Here is a 20,928-nt window from a genome sequence, read left to right as displayed (position 1 = left end):
GGCACAGTAATTCCACAGCCGGTGGCCGAATAAAAGCTTATGTTTTCACCAAGGCCATTCTGACAAAGTGTGATTTTTTTCCATAACCCTTGGAGAATAAGCTTAGTTGGGCATTTGCCAACGACTACCAACTTTAAAGGTGACCCTAATTCTAAAGGGACCACGCCAGTAACAAGCTTCATGTCACTACCCGACGGCTCAGGGTGTTCGCAGAGAGTGTGGGTGTGACAGGCAGCAGAAGAATATTAACCTCCATAAAGGGTGCACGACTCAAACAAATGGTATTAGAGCCCACCAGGGACCACGCAATACTGGACCTGGTACTCACCAAGGGAGACAGCGTTTCAGAGGTTTCAGTAGGAGATAAGCTGGCCTCCAGCGACCATAACATGGTAGGGCTCAACCTCAAGAAAGGCTTCTCTAGATCAAACACAGCGACGAGGGTCCTCAACTTTAGAGGCACAGACTTCGACCTCATGGGAGATTTTGTCCATCGGGAGCTGTGTAACCAAGCAGAAACTGACAATGTGGAGACTATGTGGTCAACTCTGAAAGTCACCTTACACGAAGCTACAAACCGCTACATAAAAACAGTTAGCAAGCGCCGGAGAAACAAAAGATCCCAGTGGTTCAGCTCCGAAATTTCAAACCTTATTAAAGAGGAAAAAGAAGCATTTATTGCCTACAAACATTTCGGAAAGCGGGCGAAAGAAGACTATCTGGTCAGATCTAGAGCAGTCAAAAAGGCAGTCAGAGAGGCCAAACTCCGAACAGAAGAAGATCTAGCACGGAACATTAAGAAAGGGGATAAATCCTTCTTCAGGTATATTAGTGACAGGAAAAGAAACAAAGATGGGATAGAACGCCTTAGGAAATCGGACGGAAACTATGCAGAATCGGATTCTGCCAAGGCAGAACTACTAAACGAATACTTCTGCTCAGTCTTCACCTGTGAAGCGCCGGGAGCCGGTCCACAGTTACGGACAAGAGACAACCAGAAAGACCCATTTCAAGATTTCGAGTTTACGCCCAGCAACGTCTACTACGAACTTTCAAGACTCCAAGTAAATAAAGCCATGGGACCAGACAACATACACCCCAGGGTCCTCAGAGAGTTGAACCAAGTCCTGGCAAAACCGTTAGCCGTACTCTTCAATCTTTCCCTACGTACCGGAAGAGTTACCTTGGACTGGAAAACAGCCAACGTTATTCCACTTCACAGAAAAGGCTGCAGGACAGAGATGGCAAATTACAGACCAGTGAGTCTCACATCCATAGCGAGCAAGCTTATGGAAACACTGATCAAGCAGAAACTTGACACAATCCTGGACGAAGAAAACCTACGTGATCCCCACCAACACGGATTTACCAAGGGCAGGTCCTGCCAATCTAATCTGATTGGCTTCTTTGACTGGATAACTAAACAACTGGATGCCGGGAGTCTTTGGACGTGATATATTTGGACTTCAGCAAAGCTTTTGATAGTGTCCCACATCGCAGGTTATTGAACAAGCTGAAATTGCTGGGATTAGGGGACACACTAACTGCATGGGTTAGGGACTGGCTACACGGTAGACTTCAAAAGGTAATGGTTAACGGTACCCCCTCCAAAACGACATGACCAGTGGAGTACCACAGGGTTCAGTCTTGGGCCCGATTCTATTCAACTTATTCATAGGTGATATGACCCAAGGGCTTAGAGGAAAAGTATCTTTGTTTGCAGACGACGCCAAACTATGCAACATAGTAGGCAAAAGCATTTTGCCTGACAGTATGACGCAGGACCTACTACTACTGGAACAGTGGTCATCGACTTGGCAGCTATGCTTTAATGCTAAAAAGTGTAAAGTAATGCACCTGGGTAAGAGAAATCCATGCAGAACTTACACACTAAATGGTGAGACCTTGGCTAGGACCACGGCGGAACGTGATTTAGGGGTGATCATTAGTGATGACATGAAGGCTGCTAATCAAGTGGAGAAGGCTTCCTCCAAGGCAAGGCAAATGATGGGTTGTATTCGTAGGGGTTTTGTCAGCAGGAGACCTGAAGTGATAATGCCACTGTACAGATCCATGTTGAGACCTCATTTGGAGTATTGTGTTCAATTCTGGAGACCACACTACCGGAAAGATGTGCGGCGAATTGAGTCGGTTCAGCAAATGGCCACCAGGATGGTCTCGGGGCTCAAGGATCTCACGTATGAAGAAAGGCTAAATAAATTGCAGCTGTACTCACTAGAGGAATGAAGAGAGAGGGGGGACATGATTGAGACGTTCAAATATGTTACGGGCCATATCGAGGTGGAAGATGATATCTTCTGTCCTATAGGTCCTTCGACCACCAGAGGGCATCCGCTGAAAATCAGGGAAGGGAAATTTCGTGGTGATTCCAGGAAATACTTCTTCACAGAAAGGGTGGTCGATCATTGGAACAGGCTACCTCTGCAGGTGATTGAGGCCAGCAGCATGTCAGATTTTAAGAGAAAATGGGATATTCACGTGGGATCTCTAAGGGAGTAAAGACAGAGGGGTGGGTCATTAGAGTGAGCAGACTTGATGGGCTATAGCCCTTTTCTGCCGTCATATTCTATGTTTCTATGTTTCTATATCTTATTAATATCCTGTTATATTTTTGTAATACCAGACCACATAGCTCAAAAGCAAGCCAATATTTATGTTGAAAATTTCATTTTGTTCCCTGATCCAAAACAAACCTACCAACATAGCAAATGGGGAGCCATGCATCAGGCATTATTCACCAGAAAATGCTGAATGGGTGGAGCAGATTAGCCGAGTCAGCACTGCAATGAATATGAACAGACATCATCTCAGCCAGTTCCTATACAAATAAGGTCTGGGAACAATACAATGCTGACACTGGCATAAGAATTTTCAGGCAATTGTGCCAAGAGCCCAAGCAAAGCTCATCTTTTAGGAAACAGGCAAGTCATTTTCTTACCTGGTTGCCCTCCGTGGAAAGTATTGCTTGTTTTTCTTCTCCCCGTGATTTTTCAAATCTTTGAATAAATTCACAGTCCTCACCTGAAATCATCTGTCCTCTGAAAAGATAATTAAGATAGAAAATTAATGGTATTTCATCAATCCTCCTGTAATATACTGCTGCAATTCAGTTTCATAGACACAAAACAAAAAGGGGAGGCACACCCTCGGTTCAGCATTGCAGAGAAGGCCCACAGGCCTGATACTAACTTTTTTGCTGCTTTTGTTCATGCAGAAATACACAAAACACCCCTATTATCACAATCCATATTCCTCCTACACATTAATACCCTACCCACCTTCTTTGCCCAACCATGAAACTATAACATACATAAACACACATAAAAAGCTCTTTAAAAAGATATAAAAAGGATGGAGTCGGTCCACAGGAAGGCTACTAAAGTGGTATGTGGTCATCATTTGCATAAAATAGAGGTGACAGGTATGCAAATCTGATCCATATATATTCATTAGGGCTAACCTGAAAACCTGACAGACTGATGATCCTCTAAGCATATTCAATCTACCTAAACTCTTCTCCTTCTATCTCCTCTTTATATTCCCAAGTTTAGTCTACTACCTGGTTCAATTTTCTTAATTAATGTAACCAATTTCAATTTATAAATTCTTTTACAAAACCATTTACTCAATCAATGTATGGAATTCAGTTTAGAATCTTTGTAATGTTACTAGATTTAATTTTTTAATGATACATAATTTATTATGTATATTATGTTAAATCCTTCCCAAATATCGTATCCGAAAAAAAACCTCCTGTATAATGTATTCTAAATTAATTTTCCTATGTACTGTTTTCCTGCCTTCTTCTATTCTATGTTTATAGCCTAATTAATTTATTTTTCTCAAAGTACTTTAGCAAGATTGTGAGCCTTTGGGACAGTCAGGGAACTCTAAGTACTTTTTCTTCATTTTAATTAATCTTACTTAATTGCATCTCTTCTGTATCTACTATAAACCGCTTTGAACCTCACGGTATAGCGGTATACAAGAAATAAAATTATTATTATTATTATCCTCCGGGACAGGGTTGGGGGTCATTGTTATAGTACACACATGTAGGCCACTCAGTTACAAGATATGCTATAAGGTGCCAGACTTATTGCCTTATTATTCTTTATAGAATTTAGCCTAAAAACATGCATAACCTGACAACAAAGCAACATTTATATTTCAAGGTAAACAAATAGCAGTTGCATTAAGGCAGTGGTTCCTAAACCTGTCCAGGGGGCTATCCAGCCAGTCAGGTTTTCAGGATATCCACAATGAATATTCAACGGAGGCAGTGCATGCAAAGTTCCCTTGAGAAAATATTATATATTTAAAAAAATAATAAAACAAAGACAACCAATCATAAGATCTTTCTAATATTACCAATTTAATACTTCTTGCATTGCCCTTCTTGACCAAGCATCCTCCATGCTTACTGCATGCCATCTTCAATTCTGTTAACTTACAAAAATGGAATGGGACATTTTTTTTACTTTTTCTTTTGGTTGGAGGGGCCTACTTCTGTAGAGCCCCTGATCCAATATGGCCCATTTTCAAACTCAAGTGAAAAATAATAATATGGACAATGTTCCTACAGCTAGAAAAGCACAGTTGTCCTATATCATCTTCAAAAACAACATGGAGAAAAACAGACCTCAGAAACAATAGCCCTTATTTTCAGTCCAAAACGTTTTGTACAGTGGCTTTAAACAATCATTGGTCTCAGAAAAAAGCTCCAAGTGCTACACAGATGCACAAATATCAAAAAGAGTAGCAATGTACAGCAGAACCTCAATATTCACGGGGGGTTAGGGGCAGAGCCAGCCTGCGAATATTGAAAAATCGTGGATAATTTTTAGGGCTGGCTCTGACCCACCCCCGCCATCCTCCTGTGTCCCGGACCTTCCCCAGACCTTACCTTGTGGTCTAGCAGCGACAAGGGGCAGGATCGATCATCCTACGCTCCTGCCCCGTGCAGAGCCACCATCAAAATGGCTGCCATGAGTTCCTGTTGCTCATAGGAATTTTATGAGCATTCAGAGCATTTACCTCATTGGCCCAAACTTAAAACCTCTCGCACTGTTTAGTAAAAGGAGTCCTACGTTTTTAAGAGGAATTTTATTACTGTTTGAGCATATTATTTGACTGTAAATAGCCTTAATTGAATGTACATAAACTGCTCTTAAACTTAGTGTACAGGGCAGTATATAAAGTACACAAATAGAACAGAATAGAATGGCACTGGTTCCTGGTTTATACAAATTCTATACTGCTAGACTTCACAGAACACAGCAGTTTACAATATGGAACAGAAAGACCTTGCTAATCCTTCTCAAGACCTGACTCATGTTGAGCAAGTACACTTACTGAAGATAACTCTGCCAGTTCACTTTGTTGGCACGAACTTCTGCAGCCTTAGCCGCAATGATATTTGTTGGAACAGCAGCATCCACGGCCCCGCGGATGTCCATTTTTGGCCTTCTTGCTTAAAATCTGTGGGAAAGTAATTGAAAAAGAAGATCACATCACGATAAGCTCAGTGGATAAATAAAATCAATAATTATACTCTTCAACTTAAATATGTGCTCCAACAATATTTTTTAAAAGATTATTTTAAGTGATGAAGTTCTATTAAATAGATCTTGCAAATAGTTTATTTCACTGGAGCATAAGAGGTAAGTACAGTCAAGCTCAGTGCAGTGGCATATCTTGTTCAGTGGCCACCTGGGGTGAAGCACTCCCTCATCTGGCTGGAGCAGTCCCACTCCTCCAGGCAGTCATGGGGCCAGGGTCCATGTGTGTGTGACCGTCAGTTCTACCAGCTTCCACCCCAGCTCTGCCACCACCATCCCCACAGTGATCAGCAATCTCTTTCCCACCCAGGCAGTTGGGCAATTTGGCTCTCAAACCACCCCCTCCCACTGCCACTACCTGTTAAAGATTAAATTTTCACCAGAAGCAAGCAGCTTGACTGATATGCTGCTTGCGACAGCCCCACAGCTCTTTCATCTTACATAACTTCCTGTTACATCAAAATAAGAAGGGCTGTGGAGCCAGCGCAAGCAGCCTAACAGTCACACTGCTTGCTGCTGGCGAAGATTTAACCTTTAATAGGTAATGACTGCGGCAGCTGCGACAGTAGCGGGAGGACGGTAGTTTGAGAGACAAGATGGCATAGCCACCTGGACGGGAGAGGGAGACACCTTATTGTCAGTCATCGCAGAAGGGAGAGTAAAGTGCCAGTCATCATCATGGGGGAGGGAAGGGAACAAGAGAGAAGTACCAGTCACTGCAGATGGGGGGGAGAGCAAGAGAAAAAAAGTGATGGTCATGCGGGGTGGAGAGAGTAAGAGAGGGAAAGGGATAAATTCAGGACACTACAGGAGAGAAAGAATTACCAGTACCGTATTTTCACGCATATAACGCGCGCGTTATACGCGTTTTTACCTACCGCGCATACCCCTCGCGCGTTATATGCGTGAGCGCGGTATACAAAAGTTTTAAAACATAGTTCCCACCCCGCCCGACGCCCGATTCACCCCCCCAGCAGGACCGCTCGCACCCCCACCCCGAACGACCGCTCGCACGCGATCCCACCCGCACCCGCATCCACGATCGGAGCAAGAGGGAGCCCAAGCCCTCTTGCCCGTTCGACTCCCCGACGTCCGATACATCCCCCCCCCCGGCAGGACCGCCGACTTCCCGACAATATCGGGCCAGAAGGGAGCCCAAACCCTCCTGGCCACGGCGACCCCCTAACCCCACCCCGCACTACATTACGGGCAGGAGGGATCCCAGGCCCTCCTGCCCTCGACGCAAACCCCCCTCCCCCCCAACGACCGCCCCCCCCAAGAACCTCCGACCGCCCCCCAGCCGACCCGTGATCCCCCTGGCGACCCCCACGACCCCCCCACCCCCCTTCCCCGTACCTTTGGTAGTTGGCCGGACAGACGGGAGCCAAACCCGCCTGTCCGGCAGGCAGCCAACGAAGGAATGAGGCCGGATTGGCCCATCCATCCTAAAGCTCCACCTACTGGTGGGGCCTAAGGCGCGTGGGCCAATCAGAATAGGCCCTGGAGCCTTAGGTCCCACCTGGGGGCGCGGCCTGAGGCACATGGTCGGGGTTGGGCCCATGTGCCTCAGGCCGCGCCCCCAGGTGGGACCTAAGGCTCCAGGGCCTATTCTGATTGGCCCACGCGCCTTAGGCCCCACCAGTAGGCGGAGCTTTAGGATGGATGGGCCAATCCGGCCTCATTCCTTCGTTGGCTGCCTGCCGGAAAGGCGGGTTTGGCTCCCGTCTGTCCGGCCAACTACCAAAGGTATGGGGAAGGGGGGTGGGGGGGTCGTGGGGTCGCCAGGGGGGTCGCGGGTCGGCTGGGGGGGCGGTCGGAGGTTCATGGTGGGGGCGGTCGTTGGGGGGGGGGGGGGTTTGCGTCGAGGGCAGGAGGGCCTGGGATCCCTCCTGCCCGTAATGTAGTGCGGGGTGGGGTTAGGGGGTCGCCGTGGCCAGGAGGGTTTGGCTCCCTTCTGGCCCAACTACCAAAGGTACGGGGAAGGGGGGTGGGGGGGGTCGCCAGGGGGGTCGCGGGTCGGCTGGGGGGGGCGGTCGGAGGTTCTTGGGGGGGGGCGGTCGTTGGGGGGGAGGGGGGTTTGCGTCGAGGGCAGGAGGGCCTGGGATCCCTCCTGCCCGTAATGTAGTGCGGGGTGGGGTTAGGGGGGTCGCCGTGGCCAGGAGGATTTGGGCTCCCTCCTGGCCCGATATTGTTGGGGAGTCGGCGGTCCTTCGGGGGGGAGGGATGTATCGGACGTCGGGGGGAGGGGGGCATCAGGCTTTCAGGATGGGGACAGACCTTCAAGGGGGGACAGTGCACGGAAGTCAGGGGGGGTGAACGGAGAGTCGGGACAGCGCACGGAAAGTCAGGGCGGGCGAAAGGAGCGTCGGGCAGCATGCGCGGTATACCCGTGAGCGCGGTATACCAAAGTTTTTGTACATATCATCGTGATTTCTGCGCGCTATACCCGTGTGCGCGTTTTATACGGGTGCGCGTTATTTGCGTGAAAATACGGTACTCTTGAATATAAATCCTCCGGCTTATATGCGAGTTGACAGTTTTGCCTCTTTTTTTGAGGGAAAACTTAACTCAGCTTATATTCAGATCACTTTATATTCAAATATATACAGTAATCAAACTGTGAATCTCTTCTGAAAATTGTTACTCCAACATAATCTGCACTAGCTAATTACTTTTTTTTTTAACTTTTTTTATTACAAATCTTGGGGAGGGCCTACATTTGGCCCACAGGCTGCATATTGGATGCCCCTGCTGTAAATACACATCAAGATATGCCATTTACAAATGAACATGTAATTTAGGTGAAATAAATGTAACATAATGTATTAAGGAAACAAGGATAGTTAGGTCAATATATTCTGACTGGAACACTACTTGCAAACACTAAACAGGAAACATTTTGGTCCTATCAGTTGGTAGCCTGGTAATGAGAGTAAAAAGGCATGCAAACAACCAAAGCTGAATGGTTGCTGGTGTGCAATGAACTAGAGCAAAGGTAAAGGATAGGGGTAAAGTGGGATGGTGAGAAGAGATGTTTGTGGCCTGCAGAGCTCTCTTGCCAGCCACAAAGTGCTGCTAATCTCCAGAGGTTGTATTCTCCCCCTCCTGTGTGTGAAACTGGATCAGACATAAAAAAAAAAAAGTCCTCACCCCAAGTGAACGATGGCTGGGGAGACTGGATGGAGGCAGAAGGCGCAGGAGACGGAACAGGGGCAGCCGTGGAAGAAAAATACCCCCCAAGAAGACCCAGAGACCCCCGGAAAAAAAGGAGGACCCCAGCAGTCTGTAAATAAACCTTGTACATGGCTAAAACAAAATCAGGTCAGAAAACCCCTGGTGGCACCACAGAACTCCCTGCAGGTGCAGAAAAAACAGATAGGACTTGTTCCTGTCTCTCCAAAATAGGAGGAAGGTCGCCTGAAGCCACAGGCAAAATGGTGGTACTTCCCGCCAAAACTGAAGGCCCGCCGAAAAACTGTCTCCCAAATGCAGAGGCGGCAATGAGGCCTGACTAGACCCCACCACAAAATCAGAGTTACAAGCAGCAGCTGCTGCTGTGACAAGGGAATCTCCAGCGCCCTCGGCGGTCAAAGCCACATCTCTCTGACCACCAGCGATTGAGACCCCAACGTGAGCGGCAGGGGAAGCCCAGGATTCACCAGCACTCCCTGCCAACGAGCAGTACAAAGAGGAATCCTGCACGCTCACATCTGAAGCCAATGCCTGTTCCCCCTCAAAGTGACCGGAACACTTTGTGCATGCCGGCTGCATCCACCACTAGGCACGCACATAAAACCCACTTCTGCTTTTTAAAAGTGATCATTGTGTACGTACGGGGGACCTATGCATAAAAACACCAGTTAAACATGGCTGCCTCAGGCACTTTTATTTTCTCTTGTCTGTGGTATGCTTTTGTCTGGGTTGGGGTTTTGTTTGTTTTTTTCTAATCTCACAGCCCACAGCTGCAAATATTAATAGAGCAAACCCCACTGGCTCTTTAAACTGTAGTCTGTGCCTAAATGGTGGCCAGGCATACAGTTGAGGCTCTTCTAAGAATTAAAATTAGAGGAAATGGGAAGGGACTTGATCCTTTTGAGTGTGGCACCCCCCGAGGTTGGTAGGACCTCTGAGATGGTCTCCCCAAGCTCTGTACAGACTAGAGAATGACACGGTGGCTGTAACCTGCGGCTAGCCGCGGGTAGTCAGAGAGCCATGGAGTTGTGAATGGCCTTGTCCCCGCAGTTAAGGAAGGGAATGCGCGTGGTCACCTATCACACTCCCTCCCTCCTTACTGGTTGCCCAGGCTGCTGCCGCCCAGTCCAAATATCTCCCTACTCCCTCCCTGCCCCTTACCTTCGTGGTGATTGATTTCTAAATTTCCTTCCTACGAGCAGCCAGAGCGTTGAAGTTGCATGTGGCTGCCGGATATGTCAGCTCTGGCGCAACCGGAAGTTGCATCAGAGACAACCTTTCCAGCAGCCACATGCAACTTCAACGCTCCGGCTGCTCGTAGGAAGGAAATTTAGAAATCAACCACCATGAAGGTAAGGGGCAGGGAGGTTTGCCGGCACAGTTGTGTGCTGCAAACAGGAAACACTCCTGCCTTTTAAATTGAGGAGCACGTGAGTAAGACTTACTGTTTAGTTTTTTTAATCAGACTGGGGCCTGTTGTCCGAGGGGGGGGGCGCAGTGTGCATGGCGGGGGTGAAAGCACAAGGGAACGCAGACCTGGATTTTTTATGGTCAGGACCCATGTCTTTTTCCCCGGAATTTGTTCTTTTGTTTCACAAAGCTTTTCTGTTGCAACAGGCCAACAGATCAGGCAGGAGAGAATCCAGGGAGTAGTTTGGCTAAGGAGACGCTGGCCCGACCACTGTTTGGGGTGGGGGGAGGTCATCAGGGAGCCAAATGGCGCTGGATGGTTTTTGAGGAGGAGGAGGAAGGAGCACAGACTTACAACCCTGGACTCTCTCTTGCTCAAGCCGGGTTCCCTGGGGAACTAGATATGGATTTTGATGAGATACCAGGGTTAGAGGCAGATGGGCCTCTCTGGCAGCAGGAGCCATGGCTGCAGGGGGGGGATGAAAGCACCACGAAGGTAAAGGGTAGGGAGGGAGAAAGGGAGAAAAGGTGGGGTGGAGAGGAACAGACATTGAAGGGAACTGGGAAAGGTAGGGTGGGGAGGAACAGATTCTGAAGGGAACTGAGGAAGGTGGAGTGGAGAGGAACAGACGCTGAAGGGAAATGGGGAACAGAGAGTGGGGAGAAGACGCTGGAATGGAAGACAGAGATGCTAGATTATGGGGGGAGCGGAGGGAAGAAGATGGGTGGCAGACTAATTGGGGGGGTAGAGGGAGAGATGGAAGGGAGAGGCACAGTAACAGAGCAAATGGAAGATGCAGACAGAAGGCAGACAGTGGATGGAAGGAATTGAATGAGGAGAAGATGAGGAAAGCAGAAATCAGACAACAAAGGTAGAAAAAAAAAATTTCTATTTATTTATTATTATTATTTTTTTTGCTTTAGGATAAAGTAGTACCGTATTTTCGCGGATATAACGCGCGCGTTATACGTGATTTTACGTACCGCGCATACCCCTCGCGCGTTATATGCCTGAGCGCGGTATACAAAAGTTTTTAAACATAGTTCCCACCCCGCCCGACGCCCGATTCACCCCCCCAGCAGGACCGCTCGCACCCCCACCCCGAACGACCGCTCGCACGCGCTCCCACCCGCACCCGCATCCACGATCGGAGCAAGAGGGAGCCCAAGCCCTCTTGCCCGGCCGACTCCCCGACGTCCGATACATCCCCTCCCCGGCAGGACCACTCGCACCCTCACCCCGAAGGACCGCCGAGTCCCCAACAATATCGGGCCAGGAGGGAGCCCAAACCCTCCTGGCCACGGCGACCCCCTAACCCCACCCCGCACTACATTACGGGCAGGAGGGATCCCAGGCCCTCCTGCCTTCGACGCAAACCCCCCTCCCTCCAACGACCGCCCCCCCCCCCAAGAACCTCCGCCCGTCCCCCAGCCGACCCGCGACCCCCCTGGCCGACCCCCACGACACCCCCACCCGCCTTCCCCGTACCTTTGTGTAGTTGGGCCAGAAGGGAGCCCAAACCCTCCTGGCCACGGCGACCCCCTAACCCCACCCCGCACTACATTACGGGCAGGAGGGATCCCAGGCCCTCCTGCCCTCGACGCTAACCCCCCTCCCCCCCAGCCGACCCGCGACCCCCCTGGCCGACCCCCACGACCCCCCCACCCCCCTTCCCCGTACCTTTGGAAGTTGGCCGGACAGACGGGAGCCAAACCCGCCTGTCCGGCAGGCAGCCAACGAAGGAATGAGGCCGGATTGGCCCATCCGTCCTAAAGCTCCGCCTACTGGTGGGGCCTAAGGCGCGTGGGCCAATCAGAATAGGCCCTGGAGCCTTAGGTCCCACCTGGGGGCGCGGCCTGAGGCACATGGGCCCAACCCGACCATGTGTCTCAGGCCGCGCCCCCAGGTGGGACCTAAGGCTCCAGGGCCTATTCTGATTGGCCCACGCGCCTTAGGCCCCACCAGTAGGCGGAGCTTTAGGACGGATGGGCCAATCCAGCCTCATTCCTTCGTTGGCTGCCTGCCGGACAGGCGGGTTTGGCTCCCGTCTGTCCGGCCAACTTCCAAAGGTACGGGGAAGGGGGGTGGGGGGGTCGTGGGGGTCGGCCAGGGGGGTCGCGGGTCGGCTGGGGGGGAGGGGGGTTTGCGTCGAGGGCAGGAGGGCCTGGGATCCCTCCTGCCCGTAATGTAGTGCGGGGTGGGGTTAGGGGGTCGCCGTGGCCAGGAGGGTTTGGGCTCCCTTCTGGCCCAACTACACAAAGGTACGGGGAAGGCGGGTGGGGGTGTCGTGGGGGTCGGCCAGGGGGGTCGCGGGTCGGCTGGGGGACGGGCGGAGGTTCTTGGGGGGGGCGGTCGTTGGGGGGAGGGGGTTTGCGTCGAGGGCAGGAGGGCCTGGGATCCCTCCTGCCCGTAATGTAGTGCGGGGTGGGGTTAGGGGGTCGCCGTGGCCAGGAGGGTTTGGGCTCCCTCCTGGCCCGATATTGTTGGGGAGTCGGCGGTCCTTCGGGGTGAGGGTGCGAGTGGTCCTGCCGGGGGGGGGATGTATCGGACGTCGGGGGGGGCATCAGGCTTTCAGGATGGGGACAGACCTTCAATGGGGGACAGGACTTCAAGGGAGGACAGTGCACGGAAGTCAGGGGGGGTGAACGGAGAGTCGGGACAGCGCACGGAAAGTCAGGGCGGGCGAAAGGAGAGTCGGGCAGCATGCGCGTTATATGCCTGAGCGCGGTATAGAAAAGTTTTTGTACATATCATCGTGATTTCTGCGCGCTATACCCCTGTGCGCGTTTTACAATGGTGCGCGTTATATCCGCGAAAATACGGTATATTAGTTGTGTTGATAAAAATTTATAAACAAAGCCCTGCCAGCTGAACATCTCTTTCTCTAGTTCAACAGCCAGAACTCTGATTTATAAGGAAGGAATAAGCTAAATATTGCAGTACTGAGGCTTGTATGGATGCGGGGTCAGTGGTCGCGAGGGCGGTGACAGGGACAGTAGTCGCGGGGACGAGGTGGTGACATGGACAGATTTTTTCCTGGTATCATTCTCTAGTAAAGACAGCAAAAGCGACAACAGAAAGGTTACTAACCAGATCCAAAGGAAAGACTGCAGAGGCTTACCACCTCCACCTGCTGGAGACTGAGACTACACCGATTGTAGATGGGACTGCACAGCCCATTTGTACTACTGCAAAAAGTCATTGGGTCTCAGTCTCCACCTGCTGGCAGAGAAGCGTAAACCCATTTGTTCTGTACCGGTCTGGAGGGACACTAAAGAATGGATGCTTCCACTGGACATGCTGTACTCCTGTTCGTTCTTATCTGTATTTTTCAAGGTGAGAATTTTGTAAAATTTCCAGGAAGTTTTGAATCTCCTGACTTGAACATTCATTTTCTGACCTACATATCCTGTGCAGAATCTGTCCCCTATGACTGAAACCAGGAACTTAGTGCTTAACACCCATCCTAAAAGAGTATATGCAAATGTAAGAAAAGGCACATAAACATACAGAGAGAAGGGCCCCATTTCAGTTATACGCTACAGAATTTGTGCTAATATTACCTCTGGATGTATAAATGGCACGCCTAACTGAAAATTACTGCCAATTATCACTAATAATACTAAGGGCAGGGTTCAAGTTTCAAGTTTATTTAAAATTTCTTATACCGCCCAATCAAGCCTTCTAGGCGGTGTACAAAAACGCTAAAACAATGTGCTTAATAAAATACATTTTAAACATAAACAAACCAGGAGTAACAATTGTTAAAGACGTTGACAAACGGGAACAAAAGGGAAGGAAAGGCTAGAACTACAATTGATAAAGAGAAGGAGAACATGCAAGGGGAAGAATAACAAAAGGGAAGGGGGGCTTGAAGGTTTATGTTACAAAAGCATCGTGAAAGAGAAATGTCTTTAACTTCACCTTGAAGTTGGCAAGAGTTGACTTTTCACTTAAGTAATTTGGAATATTATTCCAGAGAGAGGGGGCGCTAACAGAGAAAACAGTAGTCCTCATTGTGCTTATATGTTTCAATGAGGGGATGGCACACTGGTTAAAGCTACAGCCTCAGCACCCCAAGGTTGTGAGTCTAAACCCACACTTTTCCTTGTGGCCCTGAACAAGTCACTTAATCCCCCCCCCCCCCCCATTGCCCCAGGTACATTAGATTGTGAGCAAGACAGGGAAAAATGCTTGAGTATCTGAATAAATTAATGTAAACCGTTCTGAGTTCCTGGGGAAAGCAGTATAGAAAAGTGAATAAATAAATAAATAAATAAATAATTGGTTGTTAGTGCCAATTAGAAGTTATTTTGTCAATTAAGTTATGGCATAGTTATAGATATTCTGCATCTTTCACAAGCAATTTTGCCTGCAAAGGGTAAAACTGAGCATACTAGATTATTAAATGAGGAAGATAGTGTCCCTGCTGCCGCTTTCACGCACAAGGGTACATCTACATTTAACATGTTTGAGTGGCACATAAATCTGGGCACTCAGTTATAAAGTTGCCCTTTGAACACTTCTGCTACCACCAGTTACATCATGGGGAGAGGGGTTGGATTTGACTATACCTTTGTTCAGCAGTATCATAAGTCAGATGTCATGTTTGACAAATTTACTTCAATTTTTTTAGAAGGTTAACAAACAAATAGATAGTGGAGATCCAGTGGACATAATTTACTTGGACTTCCAAAAAGCGTTTGACAAAGTTCCGCACGCAAGGCTTATGAGTAAACTATTAAGTCATGGAATAGGAGGAGAAGTGCACGGATGGATCGGAAATTGGTTAGAGAACAGAACGCAGAGGGTAACCATAAATGGGAAATTCTCAGAATGGGAAAAGGTTACCAGCGGCGTGCCCCAGGGCTCGGTTCTTGGTCCCATTTTGTCCAATATTTTTATAAATGACCTGGAAGAAGAAACAACCTGTAATATAATCAAGTTTGCGGATGATACGAAACTATGTCGGGCGGTTGGCTCTCAAAGGGACTGTGAGGATCTTCAGAAAGATCTAAATCAGCTGGAAACGTGGGCGATAAAGTGGCAGATGAGTTTTAACATAGACAAATGCAAGGTGATGCATCTGGGAAAGAAAAACAAAGAACATGAATACAAGATGTCGGGGGTGACATTTGCCAAATGCGAACAAAAAAGGGATTTGGGGGTGCTGATAGACAGAACTCTAAAACCATCGGCTCAATGCGCGGCGGCGGCGAAGAAAGCAAATAGGATGTTAGGCATGATTAAGAAGGGGATAACTAGTAGGTCGCAAGATGTTATAATGCCACTTTATAGAACAATGGTCAGACCATACTTAGAATACTGTGTCCAACACTGGTCTCCATACCTTAAGAAGGACAAGATTCTGTTGGAGAGGGTACAGAGGCGAGCTACGAAACTAGTCAAAGGCGTGGAGAATTTAAGCTACATGGAACGCCTCGGAAAACTGGGACTGTTCACCCTCGAAAAGAGAAGACTGCGTGGGGATCTAATAGAGACTTTTAAAATATTAAAGGGATTTGATCAAATTGACCAGGAAGCAGCATTACTGACATTTTCAGATGTGACGCGGACAAGAGGTCATAGCTTAAAACTGAATGGCAGCAGGTTCAGGACAAATGTCAGGAAGTTCTGTTTCACACAAAGAGTGGTAGGCGCTTGGAATGCTCTCCCGGAGGAGGTGGTGCTGGGTTTCAAACGCATGTTGGATGCACACCTTCTTGCAGATCATATTGAGGGATACGGGAAAACCGGGTCTCCAGAAAGGAGCACCTAAATGGGCCTCCGCGTGTGCGGATCGCCAGACTAGATGGACCTTGGTCTGATCCGGTGAAGGCGTTTCTTATGTTCTTATGTATTCAGATACAGTAGATATTTTCTTGTCCCCAGAGGACTTACAATATAAGTTTGTACCTTAGACAATAATGAGTTGAGTTAAGTGACATGCCCAGTGCGATTTGAACCCTGTATTCCCTAGTTCTTAGCCCTCTGGTTTTACCATTTTCCTTTCTCTGGATAAAATTTAGTTCTTCAAGTATCCAAATGTCTGAATCATATCTCCCCCATCCCTCCTTTTCTATAGGGTATATATATTCAGGGCTTCGAGTCTCTCCTCATACGCCTTTCGGTGCAAACTTCCTACCATTTTTGTCGCCTTTCTCTGGACCACTTCACGTCTTCTTATGCCAGATACAGTTTCCAAAATTGAATACAATACTCCAAGTGGGTCATCAACACCTTCTCTCTTCTACTAGTTATGCCTCTCTCTATACAGCCTAGCATCCCCTTATCGCAACAGCCACCACATTGTCACTGTTTCTTTGCCTTTAGACCTTCAGATACTATTACCCCAAGGACCCTCTCCCCATCTGTGCATATAAGCCTCTCATCTCCCAGCACATACGACTCCTTCCGATTTCTAATCCACAAATGCATTTCTCTGCACTTCTTCGCATTGAATTTTAGTTGCCAGATATTAGACCATTCCTCTAACTTTTGCACATGCTTTTTCATGTTTTCCACTCCCTCCTTGGTGTCTACTCTGTTACAAATCTTGGTATCATCTGCAAAAAGGCAAACCTTTCCTTCTAAACCATCAGCAATGTCGCTTACAAACATATTGAACAGAATCGGCCCCAGCACCCATCCTTGAGGGACTCCACTACTCACCTTTCCTTCCTCCGAGCGAATTCCATTAACCACCACCTTCTGGCATCTGTACGTCAACCAGTTTCTAATTCGGTTCACCACTTTGGGTCCTAACTTCAGCCCGTCAAGTTTGTTCAAGAGCCTCCTATGAGGAACCATGTCAACGGTTTTGCTGAAATCTAAGTAAATTACATCCAGCATATGTCCTTGATCCAATTCTCTAGTCACCCAATTAAAAAATTGAACCAGACTCTTTGGCACAATTTACTTTTAGTAAAGCCATGATGCCTTGGATCCTGTAACCAAGGGGTGTCAAAGTCCCTCCTCGAGGGCCGCAATCCAGTCAGGTTTTCAGGATTTCCCCAAGGAATATGCACGAGACCTTTTTGCATGCACTGTTTTCATTGTATGCTAATAGAACTCATGCATATTCCTTGGGGAAATCCTGAAAACTCAACTGGATTGTGGCCCTCATGGGACTTTGACACCCCTGCTAGTGTAACCCATTAGGGTCTAGGAATTTCACTATCCTTTCTTTCAGCAACGCTTCCATTATTTTTCCAATAACCGGTGAGGCTTACCAACCTGTAGTTTTCTGCTTCATCTCTGCGACCACTTTTGTGAACTGGCATCACACCCGCTCTTCTCTAATCCCCAGGAACCACTCCTGTCTCCAAAGATTTGTTGAACAAATCTTTAATAGGACCCACCAGAAACTCCGAGTTCCTTCAATATTCTGAGAAGGATCCCGTCCAGTTCCATTGCTTCAATTTTCAAGTTATTCATAAACACTTTCTTCTGTGAACGGTGCGGTATCTACTCGTCTCATGTGTAATTTTGCCAGACAATCTCAGCCCTTCTCCAGGATTTTCTTCTGTGAACATAGAACAGAAGTATTCATTTAGCACATTTGCTTTTTCCTCATCACTCTCCACATATCGGTTCACAGCATCTTTTAGTCTCGCAATTCCATTTTTCCTCTTTCTCCTTTCACTAATATATGTGGAAAAAAATTTGTCTCCCTTTTTTACATTTTTAGCCATTTGCTCTTGTGCTTTCACCAGATGTCTTTCTCTTTCTTGGCTTCTTTTAGTTTCACCTGGTAGTCCTTTCTGTACATCTCTTCTTGAGGGGTTTTTTTTATATTTCACAAATGCCAACTCTTTTGCCATTATTTTCTCTGCCACTAGTTTGGAGAACCATATTGGTTTCCTTTTTCTGTTTTTATTTATTTTCTTCACATAAAGGTCAGTAGCCATTTTTATTGTTCCTTTCAGTATAGAACACTGTTTTTCCACTTCTCTCATGTCCTCCAATCCTTCAGGTACTATCCCATTTTACTAAAGTCCATACATTTGAAATCTAGGACTTTGAGTTTTGTGTCACTGCCCTCCACTCTAGCTGTTATATAAAACTAAACTGTTTGATGATCGTTACTTCCCAGGTGGGCACCTACTCGAACATTAGAGATGTTCTCCCCATTTGTGAGTACCAGATCCATTATCGCTTTTTCCCTCGTGCGTTCTGTCATCATTTGTTTGAGCAGAGCCTTTTGAAAAGGCATCCACTATCTCTCTCCAATTCACATTTCAGTCAGCATCCAGCAGATTGAAATCACCCAACAGTAGCACCTCCTCTTTCCTTCCAAACTTTTGGATATCTGCAATCAGATCTTTATCAATTTGCTGCATTTGAGTCGGAGGTCTGTAGACTACACCCACATAAATTGAAGTTCCATTTTCTTTTTTCAGAGCAATCTATATCACTTTTTCCTCTTCCCAGGCTCCCTGCATTTCATTTGCTTGGATATCGATCTTTACATAGAGATACCCCTCCACCTTTTTAACCATCTCTGCCCTTCCTAGAAAGATTATATCCCGGTATGTTTGCATCCTATCCTTGGGATTCACTGAACCATGTCTCTGTTATGGCAACAATATCTCTGTTAAGCATAATAAAGAAATCTGTCAATTGCAAAAGATGTTTAACTTGCAGTGAGGGGGTAAATTCTAAAACTTGAGAGTGAAGTCTAGGCCTCTGCCCAGATAGTCTAGATTGAGGTCAGCTACTGTAAATCAAACGGACTCAAGATTATCAGTTCTGCACACAAAACTGGACCTCAAAGGATCACTAATCATTGCAAAAGTGAAGATATTGCTCAGAATGTTTGATCTAGGTAGGCAAGGACATATATTCAAACTCAGTTCTGGCATTATGATTCTAAGCCATTCCCTTATTTTGATAACTGGGATGTATTAAACTACAACAAATTTATCTTCTGGGCAAGCCTTCAGAACTACCTGTTCCTTTGGGTTTGATTTTTGTTTGTTAAAATTGAGATACTATGGGCTCCATTTGGCTAAATAGGTACATGCTCCAACGCTCACAGGAATTCTATGAGCGTCGGAGCATTTACCTCGTCGGCCTGTGGTAGAAACCTCTGCCGCAGCTTTGTAAAAGCCATCATATGTTTGTTGGTATTTTTAACAAGTTGGCCATTTTTCACCACTGTTTTATATTAGAGTTTGTTTTTTAATTGTTTTATGTAGTTTATGATAGCTTTTTGTGCATTCATATTGAATTTTGACTTTGTATTCATAGTTAATTTTTTAGATTTTTAAACCAATCTAATGTATACAATCAAAGGAATATAACAAAATTTAAAATAAACATTTCCACACCAATGTGCCACAAAATCACTATGCACAGACTTGCTTACCAATTCCACACTAGAAGGGGAACAAAGATAGTTAATATAATGCAAAGAAGAATCATCCAAGGTAGAATTTAACATTAAAAACCAACACATGATAATCTTTATTATCAAAAGGTAAAACACACACATCCCAGAAAGCTGGTCAAGAAATGTATAAAATTAGTCCAATGAAAGTTTAATATTTTATGGGGGGGGTTACATTAATTTCTGCACACTACTTTAGATTATTATTTATTTATTTTTTAAATTGATATACCATTTATATCTAGACAGTTTCCATATACATTTAAAAATCAACATTACAAAAAGCTGTCTTCATGACATTTCTTACCCACTTCCATCTATTACCTGCACAAATAGAAATCTTTTATTACAATCATTTGTTAAAAAAAAAAATAATAAAATAACCAAACAAGATCACGTTTAACAAAATCCACATGCAAAAATGCAACATGATAAAAGCCATTAAACCATATGATCACAGTGCAAATAGCCTTACCTCCAGGTAAAAATGTCAACCATCACCTCTCCTTTTTTAAAACACCGATGCTTAAGGCTAAATTACTATTTTGAATTTGCCTGGCAGTGCCAACACAGTGACTTCTCCAAGTGTGTTCCTTAGGAACAAATAAGCAATAGCTGCCTCCAGGAAACTACCATCAGAAACAGTGACCTTCTGAGACACTTCTGCTTTTTTTTTTTTTTTTCCTTCCCTGCCCTTCAGAAGTCACACGGCCTAGTCTTCAAATCTGGTTGTTTAATGTAAAAATAAACAAGGTTGTTTTGCCCCAGCTCTGTCCAAGATAGACAGTTAGATCCGGAGCTTTCCGCTCCCCATCCTGATCTCCCTGCCTCAAGGGTTGGATCCAACCAGCCCAGCAGCCCAGGAGCGAAAGGACACACTGCGAAAAAGCAACCTAAAATCCCCGTCTCGTCAGCTGCGAAAAGAGACCTACTTCAGATTCTGAACAGCAGAGCTATGCCCAACAAGGAACCACTTCCCGGCCCAATTCCAGGTCAGCTCCGATCCCGCGGAGTGCTGTTTGGATGCCTCAAGCTGTCGCGCCGGCTCTGACGCAGCCTCCTCTTACTCTGGGCGTGGCCGTCCTCACAGTAAAACTACGAAACGTCACAGGGAGGCGGGACGCGGCGCAGGCGCGAGGTCTCCAGGCCACCCAAACGGCTGAGCATCGAGAACGTAGCGTCATAGAGGGCGGGACACGGCCCAGAATGGGCGTGGTGTCTGCCCAATTCACCTGTCAGCCGAACAGCTGTGCCCCATCACTGAAATATAGTGGGCAAAAAAAAGCTCTGCAGGTTGTGTCTAGTATAGAAACAGCTTGCTGAACATAAAAGGAACTGGACCAGTAGATGAA

The 20,928-nt window shown here is 46.9% G+C and overlaps 1 protein-coding gene across 4 annotated transcripts in view; it reads right to left on the bottom strand.

The window, feature by feature from the left end:
• Window positions 1–20,686, bottom strand: part of ATP6V1H (ATPase H+ transporting V1 subunit H) — a 173,491-nt gene extending 152,805 nt beyond the window's left edge. Inside the window, exons 1-4 of one of the 4 annotated variants that reach the window (XM_033929584.1) lie at window positions 20,509–20,683; window positions 17,422–17,710; window positions 5,377–5,502; window positions 2,960–3,059 (exon numbers count right to left, since the gene is read on the bottom strand). In XM_033929584.1, the coding sequence (XP_033785475.1) occupies window positions 2,960–3,059; window positions 5,377–5,480 (204 nt within the window). In that variant the 5' untranslated portion in view covers window positions 5,481–5,502; window positions 17,422–17,710; window positions 20,509–20,683. Of the gene's footprint in view, window positions 1–2,959; window positions 3,060–5,376; window positions 5,503–17,421; window positions 17,711–20,051; window positions 20,215–20,508 lie in introns of those variants that run through there. The other 3 variants (XM_033929585.1, XM_033929582.1, XM_033929583.1) reach the window with 3 other exon arrangements.
• Window positions 20,687–20,928: the final 242 nt, after the last annotated feature.

This window comes from Geotrypetes seraphini, chromosome 2 (genome assembly GCF_902459505.1).
Source record: "Geotrypetes seraphini chromosome 2, aGeoSer1.1, whole genome shotgun sequence".
In the NCBI taxonomy this organism is placed as follows: domain Eukaryota; kingdom Metazoa; phylum Chordata; class Amphibia; order Gymnophiona; family Dermophiidae; genus Geotrypetes; species Geotrypetes seraphini.
This window is presented reverse-complemented; position numbering and strand designations above follow the sequence as displayed.